Source organism: Trichechus manatus, unplaced genomic scaffold (assembly GCF_000243295.1).
Source record: "Trichechus manatus latirostris isolate Lorelei unplaced genomic scaffold, TriManLat1.0 scaffold00132, whole genome shotgun sequence".
Classification (NCBI taxonomy): domain Eukaryota; kingdom Metazoa; phylum Chordata; class Mammalia; order Sirenia; family Trichechidae; genus Trichechus; species Trichechus manatus.
The window spans coordinates 4,759,090-4,782,630 of NW_004444068.1; the positions used below are offsets into that span (position 1 = coordinate 4,759,090).

General features: G+C 40.6%; 1 protein-coding gene across 1 annotated transcript in view; it reads left to right on the forward strand.

The window, feature by feature from the left end:
* Positions 1–921: 921 nt before the first annotated feature.
* Positions 922–23,541, forward strand: part of NMNAT3 (nicotinamide nucleotide adenylyltransferase 3) — a 79,928-nt gene continuing 57,308 nt past the window's right edge. Inside the window, exon 1 of the mRNA XM_012558052.2 lies at positions 922–1,030. Within this exon, the coding sequence (XP_012413506.1) occupies positions 922–1,030 (109 nt within the window). The remainder of the gene's footprint in view (positions 1,031–23,541) is intronic.

Sequence of the window (23,541 nt, forward strand, 5' to 3'; positions counted from 1 at the left end):
AGGAAGACCTTGTGATCTGCTTCCATAAAGATTACAGCCAAGAAAACCCTACGGGGCAGTTCTACTCTATCACATGGGTTCACTATGAGTCAAAAATCAACTCAATGGCACCCCATAACAGATAAAGGACAATGGGTGAAATCAGAGTAATGTCTATATTAGATAATAATGCTGTAACAATGTTAATTTCCTGATTTTGATTATTGTTCTGCAGTTATGTAAGAGAATACTTTTGTTCTTAGAAAACATGTACTATAGTATTTAGAGGAAAAGAGGTATCATGTCTACAACTTATTCTCATGCATTTCAGAAAAAAAATTGTTTATAGATTTATACAGATAATGTACACATTTGTGGTAAAATTTTAACATTTGTATAATGTGGGTGAAGGGCATGCAGGAACTCTTTGTACTAATTTTGTAATTTCTTGGTAAGTCTGAAATTATTTAAAATTTAAAAGTACCAGTTTGTTCTGGGACCTCCTGAGTTCTGTTTGGACTGTCAGAGATGATGTTATGGGGTCTTTCGAACCTCCTCTTGAACCTAAGGTGACCCATCAGAGCCCAGGGAGAGTACAGAAGTAAAGAGCAGAATGTGGGCTCTGGGGTCACACTACTTGGGTTCTAGTCCTGGCCCTGCTCCTTCAAATGTCCCTGAGCCGTGTAAGTTACCGCTCAGGGTTGTTGGAAGGATTTGGTTGGAGAATGTATATACTTTGGTGTAGCACTTGGCATAGCTCCATAAATATTGTTATCTTTACTATTGCCTCCTTCACTCATCTTGCAAGTGAGGCATAATGGCCAGTGTGTAGTTTTGAAACACTAATCTAGAAAATTATCTCAGTGCCAACTCCTTGACATGAGTTTTTGTCTCCATGAAGGCAGGGTGGCTGCTGCAAGGGATGTGGATGCGCCTGACAAGATGAAGAGCCCAATCCCTGTGGTGCTTCTGGCCTGTGGTTCCTTCAACCCGATCACCAACATGCACCTGCGTATGTTCGAGGTGGCCAGAGACTACCTACACCAAACAGGTGAGTCCTGGGGGCCCAGCTCCTACAAAAGAACTGGTGGGTTGGTCCTCAAGGGGGTTTGCTGTCATCATCATCATTGGTAAAATTACGTGGTATATTCATTCACAACATAACTGGTGGCATATAATTCCTCGATCATACTCAGAGAGTGGCCCCACTCTTAGCCATGTGACATGTATACAAGTCATATCCCTGGCTGTAGAGCTGAGCACCTCTCAGGGTTCCCCCCACCCTCCGACTTCACATTATCCATGAATGCCAAAAAGACACTGGGTACTTTATAGAACCTGTGCCTCAATTAGGGCATTCCGTCTGGTGCTCCCAACATTTACCTACACAGCCAGATTAATAGGCAGCATGTGCCTTTGAGAGCTCCTGCAACTCTGTAGGGAGCCTCTGGGTGGCGCAAATGGTTAAGCGCTCGACTACTAGCTGAAAGGTTGTGGATTTGAACCCATCCAGGGGAGCTTTGGAAGACAGGCCTGGCCATCTGCTTCCAAAAGGTCACAGCCTTGAAAACCCTATGGAGCAGTTCTACTCTGCACACATGGGGTCGCCATGAGTCAGAATCTACTTGATGGCAACTAACAACAACATCTACTCTGTAGTAGGTAATAAAAGATTCGATAATGGGGATTTTGACATTTTCTCCTTTGAAGAATAGATCTTAGGTGGTTACAAATTAACAATCTTGTATATAGGGCATTTACAATACAGGTGGCTTGGCTTTGCCAGAAATATTTAATCAGCTAGAAATATTTAATCTGGAAATGATTCATCTCCTTGACTTTCCATTTTATCATTAAAGGAGTAAAATGGCATTTGGAATCTGTATGATTATTTCTAAAGACTAGAAGTCATTTATATGTTGATGTCAGATACGTATGAAAGTATGTATGTATTATATATTTATATATTTATTTTTTGTTTATGTATTGTTCAAAAAAAATCTGCCTTTAAGGGCATTGTTTATAAACCAGAATGAATTCCTATTTACTTTTAATTTAGAAAAAAGTAATTGTGTAACATGTAAATAATTTATTTGAAAAAATTATATATAAGCATTAGTTTATTTTAAAGAAAATGTCTTTAAAACATAATTTTTTTATTATTCAAAAAGTGAAAGTGGGTGTTTATCCTTAGTAGATAAATAGCTCTTACCATGGAATAAGAAATGCAGACAATCCAGTTAAAACTGGTCAATGGACACAGGCAGTCTGCCAAAGAAGAAATATAAATGGCCAGCATACCTGGGAAAAGATACTCAACATCACTAATAATGATCAAAAATGCAAATAAAATCATGATAAACACCACAAGGTTATAAGTACCCTAAGGACAGCAACTGCAGCTGCTTGAATGGCACAAAATCGGCACCATTAGTTGCTGGGCTTATAGTCATGCTCAGTAAACGTCTGTTGAGGGAGTGTTATGGACTGAATTGTGTCCCCCTAAAGTATGTGTTAGATTTCTAACCCTTATACCTGTGGATGCAGTCCTGTTTAGGAAAAGGAATTTCTTTGTCCTGTTAATGAGGCTGTATCAGTATCGGGTATGTCCTAAACCTAATCCCTTATGAATTATGGAAAGAGCGTATTAGACACAGAAGTAAGCACAAAGTGTTGGGGGTGGGGGGTGGGCAATAGATGCCACATGAAGATTGCCAAGGAACCAGGGAGCGTTGGGACTACAGAATCTGAAAGAGACAAGGATCTTACCCCAGAGCCAACAGAGAGAGAGCCTTCCCCCTAGAGCCAGTGCCCCAGATTGGGACTTCTAGCCTCTTGAGGTCTAGAAAATAAATTTCTGTTCTTTAAAGCCACCCACTGTGGTATTTCTAGTTACAACAGCACTAGGTAGCTAAGACAGGGAGTAAATAGTTTTAGTTTATGAGATTGGCAAAGATTAAATATTGACAAAATTCATTTCTCCCAGGATAGGGAAACAGACATTCTTCTGTACTGGTAGTGATAGGATGAATGATAAACATCCTTGAAGGGCACTTTGGTGTTCTGTGTCAAAAAATTCAAATGCTTGTACCCATACCCATAATGAGGAGAAAAATTAACCAACTGAAACCAAACCAGAACTAACACAGATGTTAGAATTACCAGACAAGGACATTAAATCGGTTATTATAATTATGTCCCATATGTTCAAAAAGTTAAGTAGAGACATGGAAAATATAAAAAGGACCCAGATCAAGCTTCTAGAGATGAAAACTACACTGTGTAAGATGAAAAATACACTGGATAGGATTAACAACAGATTAGACATTGCAAAAGAAAAAGTGAGTAAACTTAAAGATATTACAACAGAAATTATCCAAAATGAAACATTGAGAAAGAAGAATAAAGAAAGGGAAAAAAGAAAAGAATATCAGCAAGTTGTAGAATAATTTCAAGCAGCTTAAATACTTGGAATCCTTGAAGGAGAAAAGAGGAGGAGGGGTGACAAAATTGTTTTTATTCTCCTGGAATCCAGATTTCTAGGTTCATGGAATTGGGGTGACCCACCCAGGCCATCTGCCCTTATGTGTCCTTTTGACCCTTAAAGGGACTGATTCCCTGGAATCACCTTCAGGTCAAACCAGTAGCTTAGTAAGCAGCTTAGCAGAGAGTGTTTTGCCTTAGGCATTGGGTTCTTTTGGAAGATTATCTATGTGCAGCCAGCTTCCAGAGGCAGGAACACTAGGGTCTGACTAGAGGCTGTTTTAGGATGTATGGCGTGTCCTTGGTGACTTTATGTAACCTGCTCTGTGATTTGATGCTATCTCTTGAGAAATTAACATAACAATGACCTATATCAAACCAAAAAACCAAATCCATTGCTGTCGAGTAGATTCCAACTTATAGCCACCCTATAGGACAGAGTAGAACTGCCCCCAAAGGGTTTCCAAAGCTATAATCTTTATGGAAGTAGACTGCCACATCTTTCTCCCCCAGAGTGGCTGGCAGGTTTGAACCTACTACCTTTTGGTTGGCATGTAGGCCACTTAGCCACTGCGCCACTTTCTGTAACCTGCCCTGTGCTTTGATGCTATCCCTTGAGAAATTAACGTAACAGTGATCTATATAACACACTAGAGAAAATCTATGAAACCAGTAGCTGTTTCTTTGAGAAAAATCAATAAAATTGATAAACCTCTAGTCAAACAATCAGAAAAAAAAAGAGGGAAAATACAAATTACTAGTATCAGGAATTACGGAGATGGCATAACTACAGATTCAACCAATATTAAAAGGACAGTAAAGGAATATTATGAGGAATTTTCCGTCTATAAATTTGACAGGTTCATTGGAATCAACAAATCCCTTGAAAGACATACTAACAAAGCTTACTCAAGAAGAAATAAATTACTTGAATATCCCTGTATCAGTTTAAGAAATTTAATTGGTGGTTTAAAAACCTTCCCACAAAGAAAAAGATGGCTTCATTGGTGAATTCTACCAAGCAGTTAAGGAAGAAGTAACAGCAGTTGTATATAAACTCTTCCAGTAAACGAGAGGGCGGAATACTTCCCAAATCCATCTAGAAGGCCAGAATTACTCTGATATCGAAACTAAAGACATGACAAGAAAACTATATACCAATATCCCTCATGAACATAGATTCAAAAATCCTGAACAAAACTTTTACAAATCAAATCCACATATACGTAAAAAGGTTACCATGTCATCACAAAGTGGAGTTAATCCCAGAGATACAAAGTTAGTCAATGTAATTCAATATAGTAACAAACTAAAAAAGAAAAAAAAGTGTGATCATCTCAATGAAAAGGCAGTTATCAAAAATACATAGAAAGGCAGTTGTTAAAAGCCAACATCCATTCCTGATTTTAAAAAATATATATAAATGAATAAAAACCTCTCAGGAAACTAGAAATAGAAACGAACTTCCTCAACCTGATTTAAAAAAAAACAGACACCTATTGAAAACAAAGGCTTGCGCATGAATGTTCAGAGCAACCTTAATTATGATGGCCCTAAACAGGCAACAATCCAAAAGTCCATCAACATATGAATAGATTAACAAATTTTGAGTTGTCAGTACAAAGGTATAGTACTCAGCAATAAAAATGAACGTATCAACAACATAGATGAATCTCAAAATAATTATACTGAAAGAAACCAGACCAGAAAATCTACACACTCTATTTCATTTGTAAAAAATTCTAGAAAATGTAAACTAACCTACAGTGACAGAAAACAGGTTAGCAGTTGGGGATCGGGAGAGCAGCGGCAAGGGGCAGGAGTGAGGGATTTCAGAGTGGCACAAAGAAACTTTTGGGAGTGATTATGCTGTTGATTTCACAGGTGTATATATGTCAAAACTTATGTCCTTTAAATATGTGCAGTATATTGTATGTCAATTATACCTCAATAAAAATAAATAAAATTAAAAAAATAAAATAAGAAGACTCCACAGGGTTGCTTTAGACATATAAAAAAATGTGGTAAATTCTGTAGGACAAATGACCCAGTTTCTTTAACAAATAAATGGCAAGAAAGAAAGAGGAATTGGGAACTCTATAGTTTAATAGGGATTTAGGAGATATATAATTCAAATAGAGAGTCCCTGGGTGGTATAAAGGATTTATGGGCTCAGCTGATAATCAAAAGGTTGAAGGTTGGAGTCTACACATCGGTGCCTTGGAAGAAAGTCCTGACAGTCTACTTCTGAAAAATCAACCATTCAAAACCCTATGGAGCGCAGTTCTACACTGACACGCTTGAGATCGTCATGAGTTGGAATCAACTGGATGGCTACTGTTTTTTCTTTTAAACCAGGTAGACCTTATTTGAATTCTTTTTAAAACAAATCAACTACAAAACGATACTCATGAGAGAGTTGGGGAAATTTGAAGACTGGCTGGATATTAGATGGTATTAAAGAATTATTGTTTAATTTTAGGGCCAATAATGGTATTACTGTTGTGTTAAAAATAAAATGTCCTTATCTCTTGTAAATAATGTACCCATGGGCCAACAAATCCACTGCTCAAAATTTATCCTAAGGCAAGTGTGTGAAGGAAAAAAAAGAAAAGAATATTTCCATTTGGGGGAAAGAAGGAATGTATTTCCTATATATTTTCAAATAATGTGTGAAATTACATAAAATTTATTTTCAGGATATATATCTTCTACTCAGCTTGATATAAATATCTGTTTGGCTCTTAGCCCCTGGGTGGCTTTTCCTGCCAACTCATCAAAACTGCCACTGGCTTCTTGGGTATTGTCTTTGTTGTGTGGTTCATCAGGGTGCAGACTTGTGCTGGGTAGAACGAGCTGCTTCACAGACAACAACATCAACCAACTGTACTGGAGAAGTAAGGTACTTGATAAAGTACTCGCAGACTCTTTAGCCTCTTGGTAAGGCTTTGGCATGGCCACTACTCCTAGTCCCCAAAGATCATGGTAACCGCAGCCATGCGTAAATAGTCAATCATATGGATACGTTGTGTATTTGTATCATGTATAATTTCTGTTGCTAGGGATATTAATAGGCAGAGGTAGAAGTGCCTTGGTCAGGTCATGGATGATCTCAGGCACCTTCTTGCCTTCATTCTCCCTCATTCCTCTATGGAAAGTGCTGGGTCATTTTTGAAAGTCCAGAATGGATTCTCCTGCCTGTGTCTTTGAATGCTATACATTGGGTTGACACCTTTCAACATTCCACAGGTATTCCCTGCATCTTCTCCAGGCCAGACACTCTTGCCAGAAATAGAGATGAATAAATGATATCCTCTGCCCAAAGGGGGTGCACAGTGTAGGTGGTGAGAGAAGCATGGTAGCAGGTGATTGTGGCACCAGGCACAGAGGAGGGGCACCTCCCCATCTGGCAGTTGAGGGACGTTTCTTAGAGGAAGCAACACCCAAGCTTTGACAAATATGAAAGACTTAGCACAGTTCAGAGGGTGTTATAGGCAGAGAGCGCAGCATGGGTACAACATGGAGGTGAGGGAGAATCACATACCTGCGACTGGGAGAGAGATTAGGATGGTAGGGTGGTGTTAGGGATTGAATTGTGTTCCCTAATAATGTGTTTCGTAAATCCTAACCCCTATACCTATGGTTGTGGAGCCTTGGGAGCATAGTGGTTAAGACCTTGGCTGCTAACCAAAAGTGTTAAAAAAAAAAGCTAGGTTCAACATTTTATCCATTGAGTATGTATGACTTTGTCCATGTATTATTACCAATGAAAATATCCAGATACAAGTTTCTTTTTATTTAATATAGATTTTTTTCATTATAAAGGTTTTGTTTGTTTGTTTTTTTTTTTTTTTTTTGGTAAATCACAGGACTAAAGGTAGTTAATAATTTCCATATGTGACAGTGCCTCTGTCAGTCTGTCAGGGTTTGTTGTTGTTTGAAGAGAAAAAGAAAGAAGTAAACAAAGGAAGGGCAATTGTGGTTTGCGCTTCTTAGAAACCCTGTGGGGCAGTTCTACTCTGTCCTATAGGGTCGCTATGAGTCAGAACCGACTCAACAGCACCTACCAACAACAACAACACTACCTATGGTTATAATCCCATGTGGGAATGGGTTTTCTTTGTTATGTTAATGAGTCAGTATTAGTGTAGGGTGTGTTTTAAATCAATCTCTTTTGAGGTCTAAAAGAACAGATTAAGCAAGGAAGCAAGCAAGCAGAGATGGGGGAAGATAGATGGAGATCTCTAAGGAGCCAAGGAACAGAAGCTGAAAAGAGACAAGGACATTCCCCCAGAGCCAACAGAGAGAGAAAGCCCTCCCTAGAGCCAACGCCCTGAATTCGGACCTTTAAACTCCTAAACCATGAGAAAATAAGTTTCTGTTTGTTAAAGCCACCCACTTGTGGTATTTCTGTTGTAGCAGCACCAGATAACTAAATAGGTGAGGAGGACCCAGTCATGGATCGGGGACTTTCTTGCCACCATGAGGGATGTGACATGTGAAAGTCAGGCATCATCTCCTACCGACAGCCTTGGACACTGGCCACTGTGCCCCTACAGCGGATGTACACTGAGCCGTACCCTGACCCATCGTCTCTCCAGGGAAAGATATCTAAACGGTGCATTTACTCTCCATCGGAATCAGCTCGTGATTGAGACTGGGTGGAAATCTGGCCCCACAGCTGACTCTTTTCCATGAAGAAAAATAAATCTCCCTTCTGTTGGTATATTTGCACTAAAACAAGTCACAATTTTAATTTGATATTGCGTGATAAATTGAATTAAACAAGCTGAAGCAATTGGTTTAGTACCTTTAAATACAAATTAATAGCATCTTCCTAGTTTGCCAAGGAGCCCTGGTGGCACAGTGGTTAAGAGCTCAGCAGCTAACCAGAAGGTTGGCAGTTTGAACCCATCAGCTGCTCCGGGGGAGGAAAATGCAGCAGGCTGCTTCTGGAAAGATGACAGCCTTGTAAACCCTATGGGACAGTTCTACTCTGTCCTATAGAGTGGGTACGAGTGGAGATCAACTCAACGGCAATGGGTTTGGTTTTTTTTTGTTTTTGTTTTTGTTTTTCCCCAGTTCCTAGTTTGCTGGGGTAGTTCTAACTCTTTTTTTGTTTTCAACTCTTTCCCTTCTGTCAGGAACATCCCTTCTTCAAACCACAATTGCCCCTCCTGTGTTTACTTCTTTCTTTTTCTCTTCAAACAACAACAAACCCTTACAGACTGACAGAGGCACTGTCACATATTGAAATTATTAACTACCTTTAGTCCTGTGATTTACCAAAAAAAAAAAAAAAAACCTTTATAATGAAAAAAATATACATTAAATAAAAAGACACTTGTATCTGGATATTTTCATTGTTAATAATACATGGACAAAGTCATACATACTCAATGGATAAAATGTTGAACCTAGCTTTTTTTTTTAACACTCCTTTACTTGAAAGAATGTTTTGGAATAAAATGTGACTGGCATGAATATGTAGTATCTGTGGAGTTTCTATATTCTATAACCTGGTCCTTTAATGATAGGCACATCCTTGCCTTGCGCCGCATGCTGTGTAGGGCACTCACAGAGAAGTCTATCAGAGGCTTCATGGATGAATTTGTGGAGTGGGTGTGGGTGTTTTAAAAAAGTTCATTAGGAGTTTTATTCTTGTTCTGCAGGTTTTTGACAGAAATGATACAGCTCTACATATGACTAGGCAATACCTTCAGACATTCCTAAAACATTCATTGAATATATTGAGAATTCGAGCGTGCATCTCTCTTAAGATGTTAGATGCATTCCCAGTTGAAAGTGGTGGTTTTCCCAACATGTAGTCACGAACTTACTAATGGAGGTTGAAATAAATTTAAATCCTGTTTTCTGTTCGTTAGATCCTTTGTTGTATTGTTCTTGTCGATGTAATTTTACCATTGGCCTGTATTTCAACAGCAGTCCACTTGTATCTCCTTTTTTGTTTTTAAAATCAAACTTTCTGTCAGTTTAATGAATGCTTACTCATTTATCAACTATTTAAATGAATTAGTAGTCTTCATTTTATGTATTTAACAAACACTTGTCTCACCGTTACTATTTGCCAGGTAGAATTCTAATTGCATTGAGTGAACTCATGTAGTCTTGATAACAGCGCTACAAGGTGGGTACTATAACTATCCCTATTTTGCAATTAGCAACCCCACAAAGGAGTCATTAAGAGATTGAGCTAGTAAGTGGTGGAACCAGTCGGCCCCAGAGTCCATGCTCTTAACCACTGTACTGTCCTGTCTCCATTTAATGAACAGATTTCTTGTTGTATGCCTCTCTGTGCTTGGCACTGTGCTAGATACAGGGACAACAAAGGGAACAAAAGTGGGCTCCTTCCTTCCTGGGGCTTACATGCCAGTGGAGGAGACAAACATTAATCAAATCTCACAGAGGTAAAATTACTTGGGTGACAAATGTCACAACGGAGAGGTTTCTGATGTTCTCCACGTGGAGATGTTACCTAGGCGGAGAGTCCAGGGAAGGTGTTCCTGAGAATATAAGGACTGAGCTGGAGAAGAATGATGAGGCACTTTTTAGGTACAAAGTGGGATTGACTGGGGCAGGGGATGCAAGGAAGAGCATTCTTGGCATAGTGAAGTGTGTGTGCAAAGGCCCTGTGGTGGAAGAGACTGTGGCCACTGAGGAATGAACAGGTCATGATGACTGGGAAGCAGGGAGCAAAAGGAAATTTTGCAGGAGGTGAGGCTACAGAGAGAGAAAGGAACACACCATGAGGGCCTTGCAGGCCATTTTTAAGGCATTTGTTTTTATCCTAAGAGCCATGAGTTGTTGTTGGATGCTGTCAAGTCCATCCTGACTCATAGCAACCCCATGTGACACAGAAGAACTGTCCCATAGGGTTTTTGTGGCTGTAATCTTTTACAAATAGAATGTCAAGTCTTTCTCCTGCAGAGCTGCAGGGTGGATTCGAACAGCTAACCTTTTGGTTAGCAGCTGAGCATTTAACACATGCATGCACGCACACACACAGACACACACACACACACACACTGGTTGATGTATGGCATGTGGATTGAGATGAGTGATAGTAGTTGGAGGGAAAACAGTTGAAGGCAATTGAAGTAATACTTTTGACAAGGACGTGAGGATGGCAATGAAGAGCATTTGACAGAGGTGGAAGCTAATTAGAAGGTAAAATTGACCTGGCAGTGGATTGGATCTGAGGGAGAAAAGAACGTGCTGCCCACTGAGAAAGAGAGGGTCCTGAAGGAGGATCAGATTCAGGGAATGGACAAATTCAGCTTCAGACACATTGAGTTTGAAGGACTTGTGAGATGTCTAAGAGAAGCTGGTGATTAGAGCTCAGAGGAGAAGACAGGACTGGAGATAGACATGTGTGAGTCACCTGTAAATGATAAATGAAGATATCAATAGGGGTAGATGAGATCACAGAGGAAGAACTATAAGGAGAGACGAGTCCTGAGGAACTCTAGCAATTAGCAACCCCAAAAAGGAGGAAAACCTTGCAGAGGAGCCCGAGGTCCAAGAGGTAGGAGGAAATGAGAGTGGTTTGTCACGGAAGACAAGAAAGAGGAGGGCTCCCCAGCATTTAATGCTATTGAGAGGTTGAATTCGATGAAGATTAAAGCACATCTGTGGGGTTCAGTAATGTGGAGTTTATGGTGATCTCTGCGATCGTGGTTCTGTTGAAGTAGTAATGCTAACAGCCAGATTGGCTATGAATTCAAGAGAGAATGGGAGGAGAGGAAATGGAGGCAGCTAGAAGAGGTAGAGTTTTAATATACAAGGGCAAGGAGGGATTATTTGTAGTGAGTGGCAAAGTAGCACACGGAGACTAGCAGCCCTGGTGGAGTACACATGCCCTATCCACAAGGGAAAACAATATCTTCTGAGTTTGCAAGAGAAGCTAGAAGTAGGAATTTTTATGTATAAAGATTATTGATTCTGCATTTTTTTATTGCAAAATGTGGGAAACAAAATAGTCCACTGTAAACAAATATTCAACTCTAATAAGTAGGTTTCTTTTTTCCAGAGACATGGTTTAGCAATTCTGAAACTACTTATTATATAGCCTAGAATCGAGCAATAAGTAAATATCTTGTGGATAATGGAAATCAGATTTCTTGATCTTGGAGAAAGGAGTTACAAATATGGACAGAGGGAAGATAGAAATAATCCTGTGATGTGGGATTGGAATTAGAAGTATCAGTGTGAACTCATCGATAGATAAAATATGATAGAAAGATTAGATAGACAGATAGATAGATGTAGATGTGTGTGGGTATGTATACGGAAAGGCATTCATCTATTATCTTAGCCCTGTCTGCTAAGAGGGCTTAGAAATAATTATATCCCAGTACAGAATCACTGGGTGGCACAAATGATTAAGCACTTGACTACTGGCTGAAAGGTTGGTGGTTCAGACACACCCAGAGGTACCTCAGAAGACAGACCTGGCAATCTGCTTCCACAAGGTCACAGCCTTAAAAGCCCTGTGGAGCAGTTCTACTCTGCACACATGGGGTCGCCATAAGTCAGAATCATCTCAGCAGCAACTAACAACAACAGCAATAGTACAATCTAGTAGCCAAATCTTGGTTTCTAAATACCATTCTTTACTAAAAGGCCTCCTTGGAAAAATGGTTGATTCCAGCGCTGGAACAGGAAAAGTACAAGATGAACCTAGAACATCTTGTGGTGCCAGAGAGTAAGAAAGTACTCAGATAATGAGGACAAGTCAAAAGGACACAGGAGCCAACTTGAAGGAGGTTCCCACTGGTCAAATCTGGAGCAATCTGAGGATAGAAATACATAATGAGTAAAGGATTGTAAGTCATTAAATAAGATAATCCATGAGACTCAATCATACTAAATAAATAAATGAGGAAGAAGAGAAGCTTTTTTTTAAAGTAGAATGCCAACTAATAGAAAATCACCATCATAATAATTGATTCCATTGAGATTCATGAATAAATTCTAAAACTAGTAGATTAAAATAACAAGATATCTGCATAGTGGCAAAGTAAATCCTGACAATATACTTATTAATTACAAAAGAAAAAATAATAACTTTACAATGGAGAAGCCTGGCAGACACCACTTGGCCAAATGATCAAAGTTAACATCACCAGTATGGGACATACTGACATCACGAGTTTCATGACAGGATGCTCTGAGAAGAGCACCATCACTTTGGGGCTTTTCCTGCCAGAAGTGCATAACCTGCATTTCATCCTGAGGAAACATCAGACAAAACTCAATTGAGGAGCATTCTACAAAATAATTGGCCTATATACAAAAGTACAAATGTCAGCATTATGAAAGACAAGGAGAGCCTGAAGAACTAGTCTAGACTAAAGAAGAGCTAAAGAGATGTGACAGCTGAAAGCAGTTTATGATCTGGGATGTATTTATTTACTGTTATAATGTGCATTTGGAGCCCTGGTGGCGTAGTGGTTAAGAGCTTGGCTGCTAACCAAAAAGCCAACAGTCTGAATCCACCAGCCGCTCCTTGGAAACCCTAAGGGGCAGTTCTACTCTGTCCTGTAGAGTTGCTGTGAGTCAAAATTGACTCGACGGCAACAGTTTGTTTGTTTGTTTTTATAAGAACATTACTGGGACAGGTAGTGAAATATGAATTAGGTCTGTAGTTTAGACAATAATACTATATCAATGTTCATTTCCTGATTTTGATCATTGTAGTTATGTAAGTGAATGTTTTTGTTCTTAGGAAATATACGAAGTATTTAGGATATAAAGGATATATCATGTCTGCAACTTACTTAACTGGTTCAGAAAAATATTCTTTATGTATGTGTGGGTGTGTGTGTGGTGTGTGTGTGGAGGGAGAGATAAAGCAAATGTGATAAAATGTTAACTTCTTGGGAATCTAGGTGAAGGGTCTGTGAAAATTCTTTGTGTTACTCATATCTTTTCCTTAAATCTGAAGTTATGTCAAAATAAAAAGTTAAAAGAAAAAAATATTAAACATTGAATCATTAAAGAAAAGAATTACACTGTGTAGACCAAGCAAGACATATCTGCCATCATAGATTCAGGGTGCAGCTAACCCGTTTGCACTGTCTGTGAGGGCGGGATTGGAGGGCATGGGAGCCCAAGCCCAGATGCACAGACTGGCCTGAGAGACTGCTGCTCTGTTGTAACAGGAGGGCAGATGGGCAGGACAAGGGCAGATGTTGGGAAGTGGTGTTTGGTAGCAGGGAGGTGGGGGCATTCCCTTGTGTGCCTTGTCTTGTCTTCCATGGTTGGCAGCACAGTCGTCAGCTGAGAGTGAGTGGGGAGCTGGAGAGCTCAGAGGCTTGAGGACGGAAGATGCTGGATGTGCTGTGGGAGACTATGTGGGCCAGAACCCCAGAACAGAATGCTAAACAGTGTGGCTGGCCCATCTAGGGTCAGCCCTACCAGAGGCCCTGGGGAGTGGTCTTTCCCAGCAGCTCTCGGCTGCTCCAGGACAACCACTGAGAAGCTGGGTTCAACCAGGAGAGGAGTTTTGCTAGATGGATGTGGGTGAAGTATGAAGGGGCATGGAGCTTTGGGTATTTCCGTGAGTATCATTGAAATGATTGACCTTGAGATCTCCGGTGGATCAGAAGTAAGGTGCAGAAGGAGAAGGTAGATGGGTTGGGAAGGCCTTTAACCAAGTGTTCTACCAGGTGCCCACCAGGTATGGTCTTGGATATAGAAGGAGCCTTGGTTTGCAGCTCCCACAGCCTTGATTTGCACCTAGGGAGGTGAAAGCACAGTCTTATCAGAAGTGGTAGAATAAGTGACTGGGAAGAACTGAAGGTGTGCTCAGAGCATGAGGGCGGGGATCAGCTGTCTACTCTGGAGGTGGAGGGGTCTCGGACATAACAAGGTCTAGATCATGAAGAAACCTGTAGGTGGTTTGGGCGTCCAGAGGAGGAAGTGTTTAGAGATGAGAGGACAGGGAAAAAGATGTCATGTGAGTTGTCCATGTAGACTGGGAAATTGCTCAGGGTAATGGCCAGACTGGGGGTGCAGAGGAACACCAGGTACTGTGTGCTAAGACTGAAGTGTGAACTTAGGGTTTTGTAGATCAGTAGATAGATAGAAGCCAAGGGCAAGGGCATGATCAGGAACCCTCAGCAAAGAAGAAGATACAGGAGAGCACACAGATATGGAGGGCAGAGTGGAAGAGTTTGGGAGGGTTGGGCAACTGAGTCAGGACATGGAAGTACAGAACCTTATGAAAATAACAACGGGTATGTGATGGTTAAGATTATGTGCCAACTTGACTGGGCCGTGATTCTCAGTGCTTTGGCAGTTACGATGTAGTTTGGCAGTCGTATAATGATGTGACCACTTCCATGATGAGATTTGATATAATGTGATCACCTCCATGATGGGATTTGTTGTGAGTAGCCAATCAGTTGAAAGGGAGTTTCCTTTGGGGTATGGCCTGCATTGAATATGTAAGTGGACTTTTGGCCAGACTTGTCGGCTTTTGCTTGCTCTGTATCCTGCAGCTGGCTCCTATTTGTCTGACCTCCAGTTCTTGGGACTTGAGCTAGCAGCTTACCTGTGGTCCTGCCTGCTGATCTTGGGATTCATTGGTCTTCTCAGGCTGTGAGCAAGAGCCCTGCTCTCTGACTGCCCTGTAGCTACATGAATCAGGAGAAGCCTCCAGCCTGACCTATGGATTTGGGATGTTCCAGCCTCTACAACTGCATGAGCTATTTCTTTTATATAAATCTCTCTATATAGATATCTATATGCTTTACTGGTTTTGCTTCTCTAGAGAACCCAGCCTAAGACAAGGTAGAAGATAAGCACCTTATTCATGTGTAAACTTCTTAGTTCAGAAGGATTTTACAAAGACGAAGGTATGGTACTTCCAGTTCCTACTCTCAAGAAGATTTGAATCAAATGGGGCAAGTGGAAAGATTGGGATGAAAAGGAATACTTTAAGCACCAGAATAATGGCAATGGACAAGAGAGCATCACATAAGCTAAAACGACTGACAGAGATCGTGTAAACTGCAAGGGCTGGGGCACAGAAGGCATTCAGTGGTCAGGAGGTACTGCTATCCATACCACTACTGATAGGAAACTGAGGTTCAGACAGGTTGTCACTTACATAGCTAATTATGGGGGCATGCTGGGACTTGTACCCAGGTCTCTGACCCCACGGCCAATGTTCTTCTCACTGCCCGTGCTGCAGAGATCCAACAGCAGGCTTTTATGAGGCCCCCTGAGCTTGCAAGTCCAAAGGACAAATTTGGTGAGAGCAGAATCTGGCTAGACTAGCAGAAAGTAGGCAAGTGGTCAAGGCTTGATCTTTGAGTCTGAAATGCCACGTAAGGCATTAAGGTGGACTTTAGGTGAAGGCGAGTCATTGATGGTCTCTAACAAGTGGCCCACTGGGTGCCCACTGGGTAGGGTCTTGGATATGGAAGGAGTCTTCTGGCATATGTATCCTCAGATAGCCTCTGGAGGAGCAATTGCTAGAATGCTCTCAGCCGCCTGTACCTAGGTAGCCCAGACCCCATCCAGTGCTAGGACTCACTGACTCAGAGTCCAGGCCCTCTTCACCAAAGGGAGCAGGACTTGCCCCTTGGGGACAGTTGTGCTGCCTGGACAATTCCATCTGCTTGCAATTTAGTCCAGCGTGCATTTCCCATCTCATTGTCAAGGTGATCTTTTGAGACCTTGTCAAATGCCTGGATAAAGGTCCGCACGCATGGCTGTTATTTGCCTGCTCATCTGGAAACTACTGAATAGGGAAATGACTTATTCTCAGTGAACTCTTGCTAGCTCTGAGCAGTCATCACTTTTTCTAAGTGCTCAGAAACTGTCAATCTCACACTCTGCTCCTTGATTTTGCTCTGGGTAGAACTCAAGCTCACAGACTATAGTCTCCGGAATTTATCCTTTTTGCTTTTTCTGTAACCGATTCAGCGTATGCTTCTAGAAAGATGGCATTGGCTCTCTAGGCTCGTGGAGCAGGAGAGGGCACAGATTTGCTATTGGCCAAATCTCTGCCTCATCCTATGCGGGGTCCAGAAAGCTGAGCCTGTGGCTGGCAGCCTGCCTAGCGTACAGATGCTACCCAGCCTTGGCTTGCTGGTCCTGGGTCCTGGAATTCTCATCCCTCCTTCTGCTTTCTCTTGGATGCCACAACCTGCAAGAGAAACAGCTGCAGAATGTTGAACCACAGAGAGGACGTTGCTCCCCTCCCTGGGAAAGAGCACTAACTTGGGAGTCCACCGTGATATCTAGCTAGCTACATGACCTTGAGCAATTTACTTCACCCCTCCAGCCTGTGTCTTCTCAACTGTAACGTGGGAATAATACTTCCTAACCTTGCAGGGTTATTATAAGGCTTAAATGAGATGCTGTACATGAAGTGCCTAGCCCATGTGACACGTCCAATAAACATCTGATCTCTTCTCTTGCATCCTGAGCAGGCCCCCGCCTAAAGCATCTCCCCTTCCTGTGGCCAGGACCAGACAGGTTAACATAATATTCTCATATCTATGCATGGAAGTGAGAAAACCACTAAATGGTCTCTCCTGTTTTCTTTTGAGCCCTTTCTTGATACTTTATGATGTTATTTCCTAACAAGCCTGCCCCACGTGTTTGTGGCATCCCAGATTAAATTGCATCGTAAAGATAACCACCCAGTCCAAAGCCTTGTCCTTTTTTTCCCTTTGGACAACCTCGAGGAGGGGAAAGGTATTTTATGGCTCCCAGTTTTTCCTCTCAGCAAATTGCATTTTAAATTGAAGCATATTTATTGCAATATCATTTATGCCCACAGTTTTCTCCGCTAAATAAAAATGTCTGATCAGTGTCCAGCATGATGCATATGGTACTGTTGCCACCTCTGCGATTTTAATTTTGATTCTCTGTTACACAGTGAATATGGAGAGAATTAAATGCAACGTGATAAGGTGGTGCAGTATAATCTGAGATAAGGGGGAGAATTAAGCTGTAATAATTCTATTTGAGGCAGCTACGGCTCCAGTTCTGAGTCTCCCGGGCTTTAGGAGATACCATGAGAGCGTGAGCAAATATTATACAAGCTTAGCATGTTACTTTAATCTTGGTCTTACACGGATGTTTATTAATCAAATAGAGTGATTTTAATATATATTCATGGGCAATTCTCCAGCCTGCTCTGAAAAGCTGTTCATTTTCACATTTCTAATTTAAAAGATTTTTCTGGAGGAGATGGATTTGAGAATGTTGAATTACTCCAGCAATTGTTTTGGACCAAGATAATTTTCTCCCTATCATGTGCGGCTTTAAGGGTTTGAGGCTGCACAAGTGTTACATTCCTAATTCTTTCAAAAGGAGGGGCTTTTCTGCTTTAATGACAAATCAGCATTTTTCTTTGTCCTTATATGTCTGTCTTGAGATGTGGTCTAAATGGAACAGATCTTCAAAGTCTCTGAGGAAGCAGTTTGTATGGGTGGTGTTCTTATGCAAGACTTACAGGCTGCCCCAGGTGAGGGGATGAGCACCACATCCTAGATGAGGGTGCCTTATAATGCGATCCTCAGACACTTCTGCGAGACCCTTGCTTTAATATTGCTGATATACACAATGCTAGAAAAAATGAGAAACCATTACTCATAGTCTCGTAAACTATAAGATCCCTCCCACCCCCTTCTCCTTTCCCCCCAAACAAATACTAAACTAAAACCAAAAAACCAAACCGAATGCTTTGCCGTTGCAGCAATAACATGGTGACCCCATTTTACAGGGTAGAACTGTTCCATAGGGTTTTCTTGGCTGTAATCTTTATGGAAGCAGATTGTCAGGCCTTTCTTCCACAGCACTGCTGAGTGAGTTGAAACAGCCAGCCTTTAGGTTAGTAGTCAAGCGCAAACCGCTTGTGCCATCCAGAGACCTACAAAACTAAAGCAAACAAACTTGTTTTTTGTTTTCACTTATTTAGTTTTACTCTGCTTTATTCTCAAAAAGATTTGAAGTTTCAAACCATATATCTAACAAAGGACTAGTATCTAAATATGCAAAGAACTCTTAAAACTTAATAAAAACACAAAAAATCTAATTTGGAAATGTACATGAAAGACATGAAGAGATATTTCACTAAAGAGGATATACAGATGGCAAATAAGCACCTGAAGAGATGTTCAACAACATTAGCCGTTACAGAAATGCAAAATAAAACCACAATGACATATCACCATACACCTGTCAGAATGGCTAAAACAAAACACACTGACACCAAATGTTTGTAAGGATGCAGAGAAACTGGATCACTTGGAATTGCTCGTGGGAAGCTAAAATGGTACAGCCACTCTGGCAAACAGTCTGACAGTTTCTTTTAAAACTAAATATGCAACTACCATACGACCCAGCAATTGTCCTCCTGGCCATTTATCCCAGAGAAATGAAGATACAACACATGTTCGCACAAAAACTTGTACACAAATGTTTAATGCAGTTTTATTCGTAATAGCCCCAAACTGCAAACTGGAAACAACTCAGATGTCCTTCAACAGGCGAAGAGTTGAATGGTGACACATCCAGATGGTGGAATACTACTCGACAATAAAAAGGAACAGACTATACACACAACAAATTGGACGACTCCACAAGGAACTATTCCAAGTGAAAAAAGGCAACCCTAAAAGGTTACATTTGCATGACTCCATTTATATAACATTCTTGAAATGATAATTTATATAAATGAAGAACAGATTAGTGCTTACCAGGGGTTAGGGGTAAGGGTCTGTGGATGTAGAAACCTGAACCACCTACAGATGTGATAAATTTTGTAGAACTACACACACACACACACACACACACATACAAATGAGGGCATCTAAAAATGGTGACCTATGAATAAGATCTGTGGATTGTATCAATGCCAATATCCTGGTTGTGATAGTGCATTGTAGTTTTGCTAGATGTTACCATTGGGGGAAACTGGGTAAAGGGCACATGGGATCTCTGTATTATTTCTTACAACAGCATGTGAATCCACAGATTGTCTTAAAATTTAAAAATTTAATTGAAAATACAAAAAAAAAGAAGAAACAACATACTTTATTAATGTAAGGATGAAAGGATAAAATGAGGAAATGACATTGTCCATTGGACCTCATCCATGCCACGGGTTTTCAAATAGAGTCACTTCATCTTCAAAACAATCCTGTGAAGTATAATCTCTTCATTTTATGGCTACCTATAAGGAAACTGGGAGCCCTGGTGGTGCAGTGGTTAAGAGCTAAGGCTGCTAATCAAAAGGTCGATAGTTCTAATCCACCAGCTGCTCCTTGGAAACCCTATGGGGAGTTATACTCTGTCCTGTAGGGTGGGTATGAGTCGGAATCGACTGGACAGTAACACGTTTGGTTTGGTTTTATAACAAAACTGAGGCCTGGACATGTGAACTATGTTGCATGAGATACTCCTCCACCCCCTTTCCCCCAGCAAGTGAAAGACAAAGACTCAATCTCTTTGAATACAAAGCCAGTACTCTTATAATCTTGTGACTACAAAGCCAGTGCTGTTATCTCCCCTGGGGGAACCCCATCTCCAGAACAAACCTGTCTCTCTGCTTCCTCCTACTGCTGCTGGTATACCAGCTAGTCTGGCCAAACCCCCTGAGGGGCCATCTCCAGGGTTGATATGCCAGGGCCTGTGACCATCTTTGTCTTCCAAATAGGAAACTCATTCTGAGTCAGGAATGAGCATTTGGCTTCTTTGCTAAGCAGACCATAAAGAGAGCCCATGCAAATAGCATTCAGAAAGCTCAGACCAACATCAGATAAAACAGTGAAGTAAAATTCCCAACAGCACAAAGGGCATTAATTAAAAGGAATTGAAAAAGATGTGTCTGTATAAATATTTCTCCAGATGGGGTTGTCAAGACAGAGTTAGACCTTGTGGAGATTTATGAGTTACTGATAATTGTAGGGAAAATAAATCTATCTTAAAAGGACAAAATCATTTAAGAATAGATTTTATAAACTAATAAGATTGGTTACCTACAGGAGGTGTCTAGAAATGGAGTGGAAAAAATGAGGGGATGGGAACAGGGAGAAGCTGGGATAATAGTGGAGAGACCCTTCCCTGAGTGTACCTCTTTTTATAGTTCTGACTCTTTGAACTATGGTATCACATACCCAAAACACTAAATACATAATTAAAGTCAACCAGGATGTGAGAGAAACCCAAGATGAAATACCAAACAGTAGCAAATGAGCCTAGCTGTGTTACAAATGAATATATAACCACACTGGAGCCACTAACCACAGTAACTTTAGAAATTAGTATTATGACTGGATACTGGAAAGATAAAGACAGAAAGACCTATACATTAGTGCTGTCTGTAATTATTAAATTGTTTTTCACAGGGGATAGGTTAGTAATTTTGAAACAACTTTATGTACATACTAGGATTGAAAAAATGAGTAAATTATTATGGATTATAGCACCAGGTTTCTCACTGTTGAAGAAAGGAGTTACAAATAAGGAAGGTGGGAAGGCTAGAGTGAACTCTGTGGTGTTGGCTGGGAATCAAAGGTATCAGTATGAACTCATGGTTTTTAGTATATATACACAGATGGATAGTTACAGAAATAAATACAGAGGCATGTGTGTATACATCTGTGTTTCCTAGCGAAAACACTAGACTGATGCTTCACTAAAAGTTAAAACAAAAGTTTTATTGAAAGAAAAATTTCAAAATCATTCTGTGAAATAGACATACTAGCACTCAAACAAGAGGCTGCAGTGCATGCTGTACCTTGCAGGGAGAGCAGTGAGGTATTTATCAAGCACAGCAACAAAGGAAAATGGTTTCATATAAAAGGGGTAGGGGGTACAGGGGAAGGAAGGAAAATTTACAAGGGATCGTCAAGTTACAAACTTCCCTAACATCAATTTCGAGCTTAACATCAGTCTCTTGTTTCCTGATACAGATTGACTAAGGCAATATTTCTAAAACAAGCCATGTAAACGTGTTGGGGGAGATGGCGGGGGTGGGGGTGGGGGTGGTGTTAATGACTGATTGTAGGCTGGATTAACCCTAGTTGGAGTCTTTGAAATGTAAAAGTCTACTATTTGGTTAGGAAGGAGATTAGATCAGCTCCAACTTGAAGCCTTTTGAAATATAAACATTGCCTAACTGGCTAAGAGGGAGTGAGTTAGGGGCTAGGCATTTACTGAAAGCAGTTAAGATAGCAAGATTATTTACATAAGCTAAGACCTGGGTCTCTACACTCTGACACAAGCAATCAGAACTTTCACAGGAAGCCAACTTGTCTTTTGTAGAAGGTAGAGGCAGGCTTCAAATCTAGTTGCAGCTTTATTTAAAATAGAATTTCAATTTAGGTCTGGATTAACACTTTCAGTCATGCTAAGCAGCCCCAGTCTTAACTTTTGCTTATTCAAAATATATATATACATATATATGTGTGTGTGTATTTGCCAAAAAAAACCAGTTGCCAACAATTCATGGCAACCCCATGGCAACCCCATGTGTGTCAGAGTAGAAATGTGCTCCATAGGGTTTTCAGTGGTTGAGTTTTCAGAAGTAGATTGCGATGCCATTCTTCCAAGGCATTTACCACTAAACTTTTGGTTAGCAGCCAAGCCTGTTAATTGTTTGCACAAGCTGGGGACTTATATACATATTTATATACATATATTTTTAAATATATTTCCATAGATAGAGGTATAGATATAAACCAAAAAAAAAAAAAATTCCATTGAGTCAATTCCAACTCATAGCAACTCCATAAGAAAGAGTAGACTGCCCCACAGGGCTTCCAAGGAGTGACTGCTGGATTCGAACTGCAGACCTTTTGGTTAGTAGCTGAGCTCTTAACCAGTGCACCACCAGGGCCCCAGGTATAGATATAGATATATCTATATATATACAAGCATATATTAGGAGCCCTGGTGGCACAGTAGTTAAGTGCTTGGCTGCTAACCAAAAAATCGGTGGTTCGAAAAGTTGAAGTGAAAGAGCTAAACAGAAGATTTCAAAGGGCAGATCAAGAAGACAAAGTAAAGTATTATAATGAAATTTGCAAAGGCCTGGAGATAGAAAACCAAAGGGTAACAACACCTTCAGCATTTCTCAAGTTGAAAGAAGTGAAGAAAAAAATCTGAGTTGCAATATTGAAGGATTCTCTGGGGAAAACATTAAATGACTCAGGCAGCATAAAAAGAAGATGGAAGGAAAAGACTGAGTCACTGTACCAAAAATAATTGGCCAACATTCAACCATTTCAGGAGGTAGAATATGATCAACAACTGATGGTACTGAAGGAAGAGGTCCAAGCTGCAGTGAAGGCATTGGTGAAAAACAAGGCTCCAGGAACTGATGGAATAGCAATTGAAATGTTTCAACAAAGAGATGCAATACTGGAAGCGCTCACTCATCTATGCCAAGAAATTCGGAAGACAGCTACCTGGCCAACCAACTGGAAGAGATCCTTATTTGTACCCATTCCAAAAACAGGTGATCCAACAGAATGTGGAAATTTTCTAACAATGTCATTAATATCACACACAAGTAAAATTTTGCTAAAGATCATTCAAAAGCGGTTGCAGCAGTACATCGACAGGGAACTGCCAGAAATTCAAGCTAGATTCAGAAGAGGACGTGGAACAAGGGATATCATTGCTGATGGCAGATGGATCTTGGCTGAAAGCAGAGAATACCAGAAAGATATTTACCTGTGTTTCATTGACTATGCAAAGGCATTTGACTGTCTGGATCATAACAAATTATGGATAACATTGGGAAGAATGGGAATTCCAGAACACTTAACTGTGCTCATGAGGAACCTGTACTTAGACCAAGAGGCAATCATTCAAACAGAACAAAGGGATACTGCATGGTTTAAAGTCAAGAAAGGTGCGTGTCAGGGTTGTATCCTTTCACCATACTTACTTAATATGTATGCTGAGCAAATAATCCCAGAAGCTGGACTACATGAATAAGAATGCAGCATCAGGATTGGAGGAAGACTCATTAACAACCTGTGATATGCAGATGACACAACCTTGCTTGCTGAAAGGAAAGAGGAC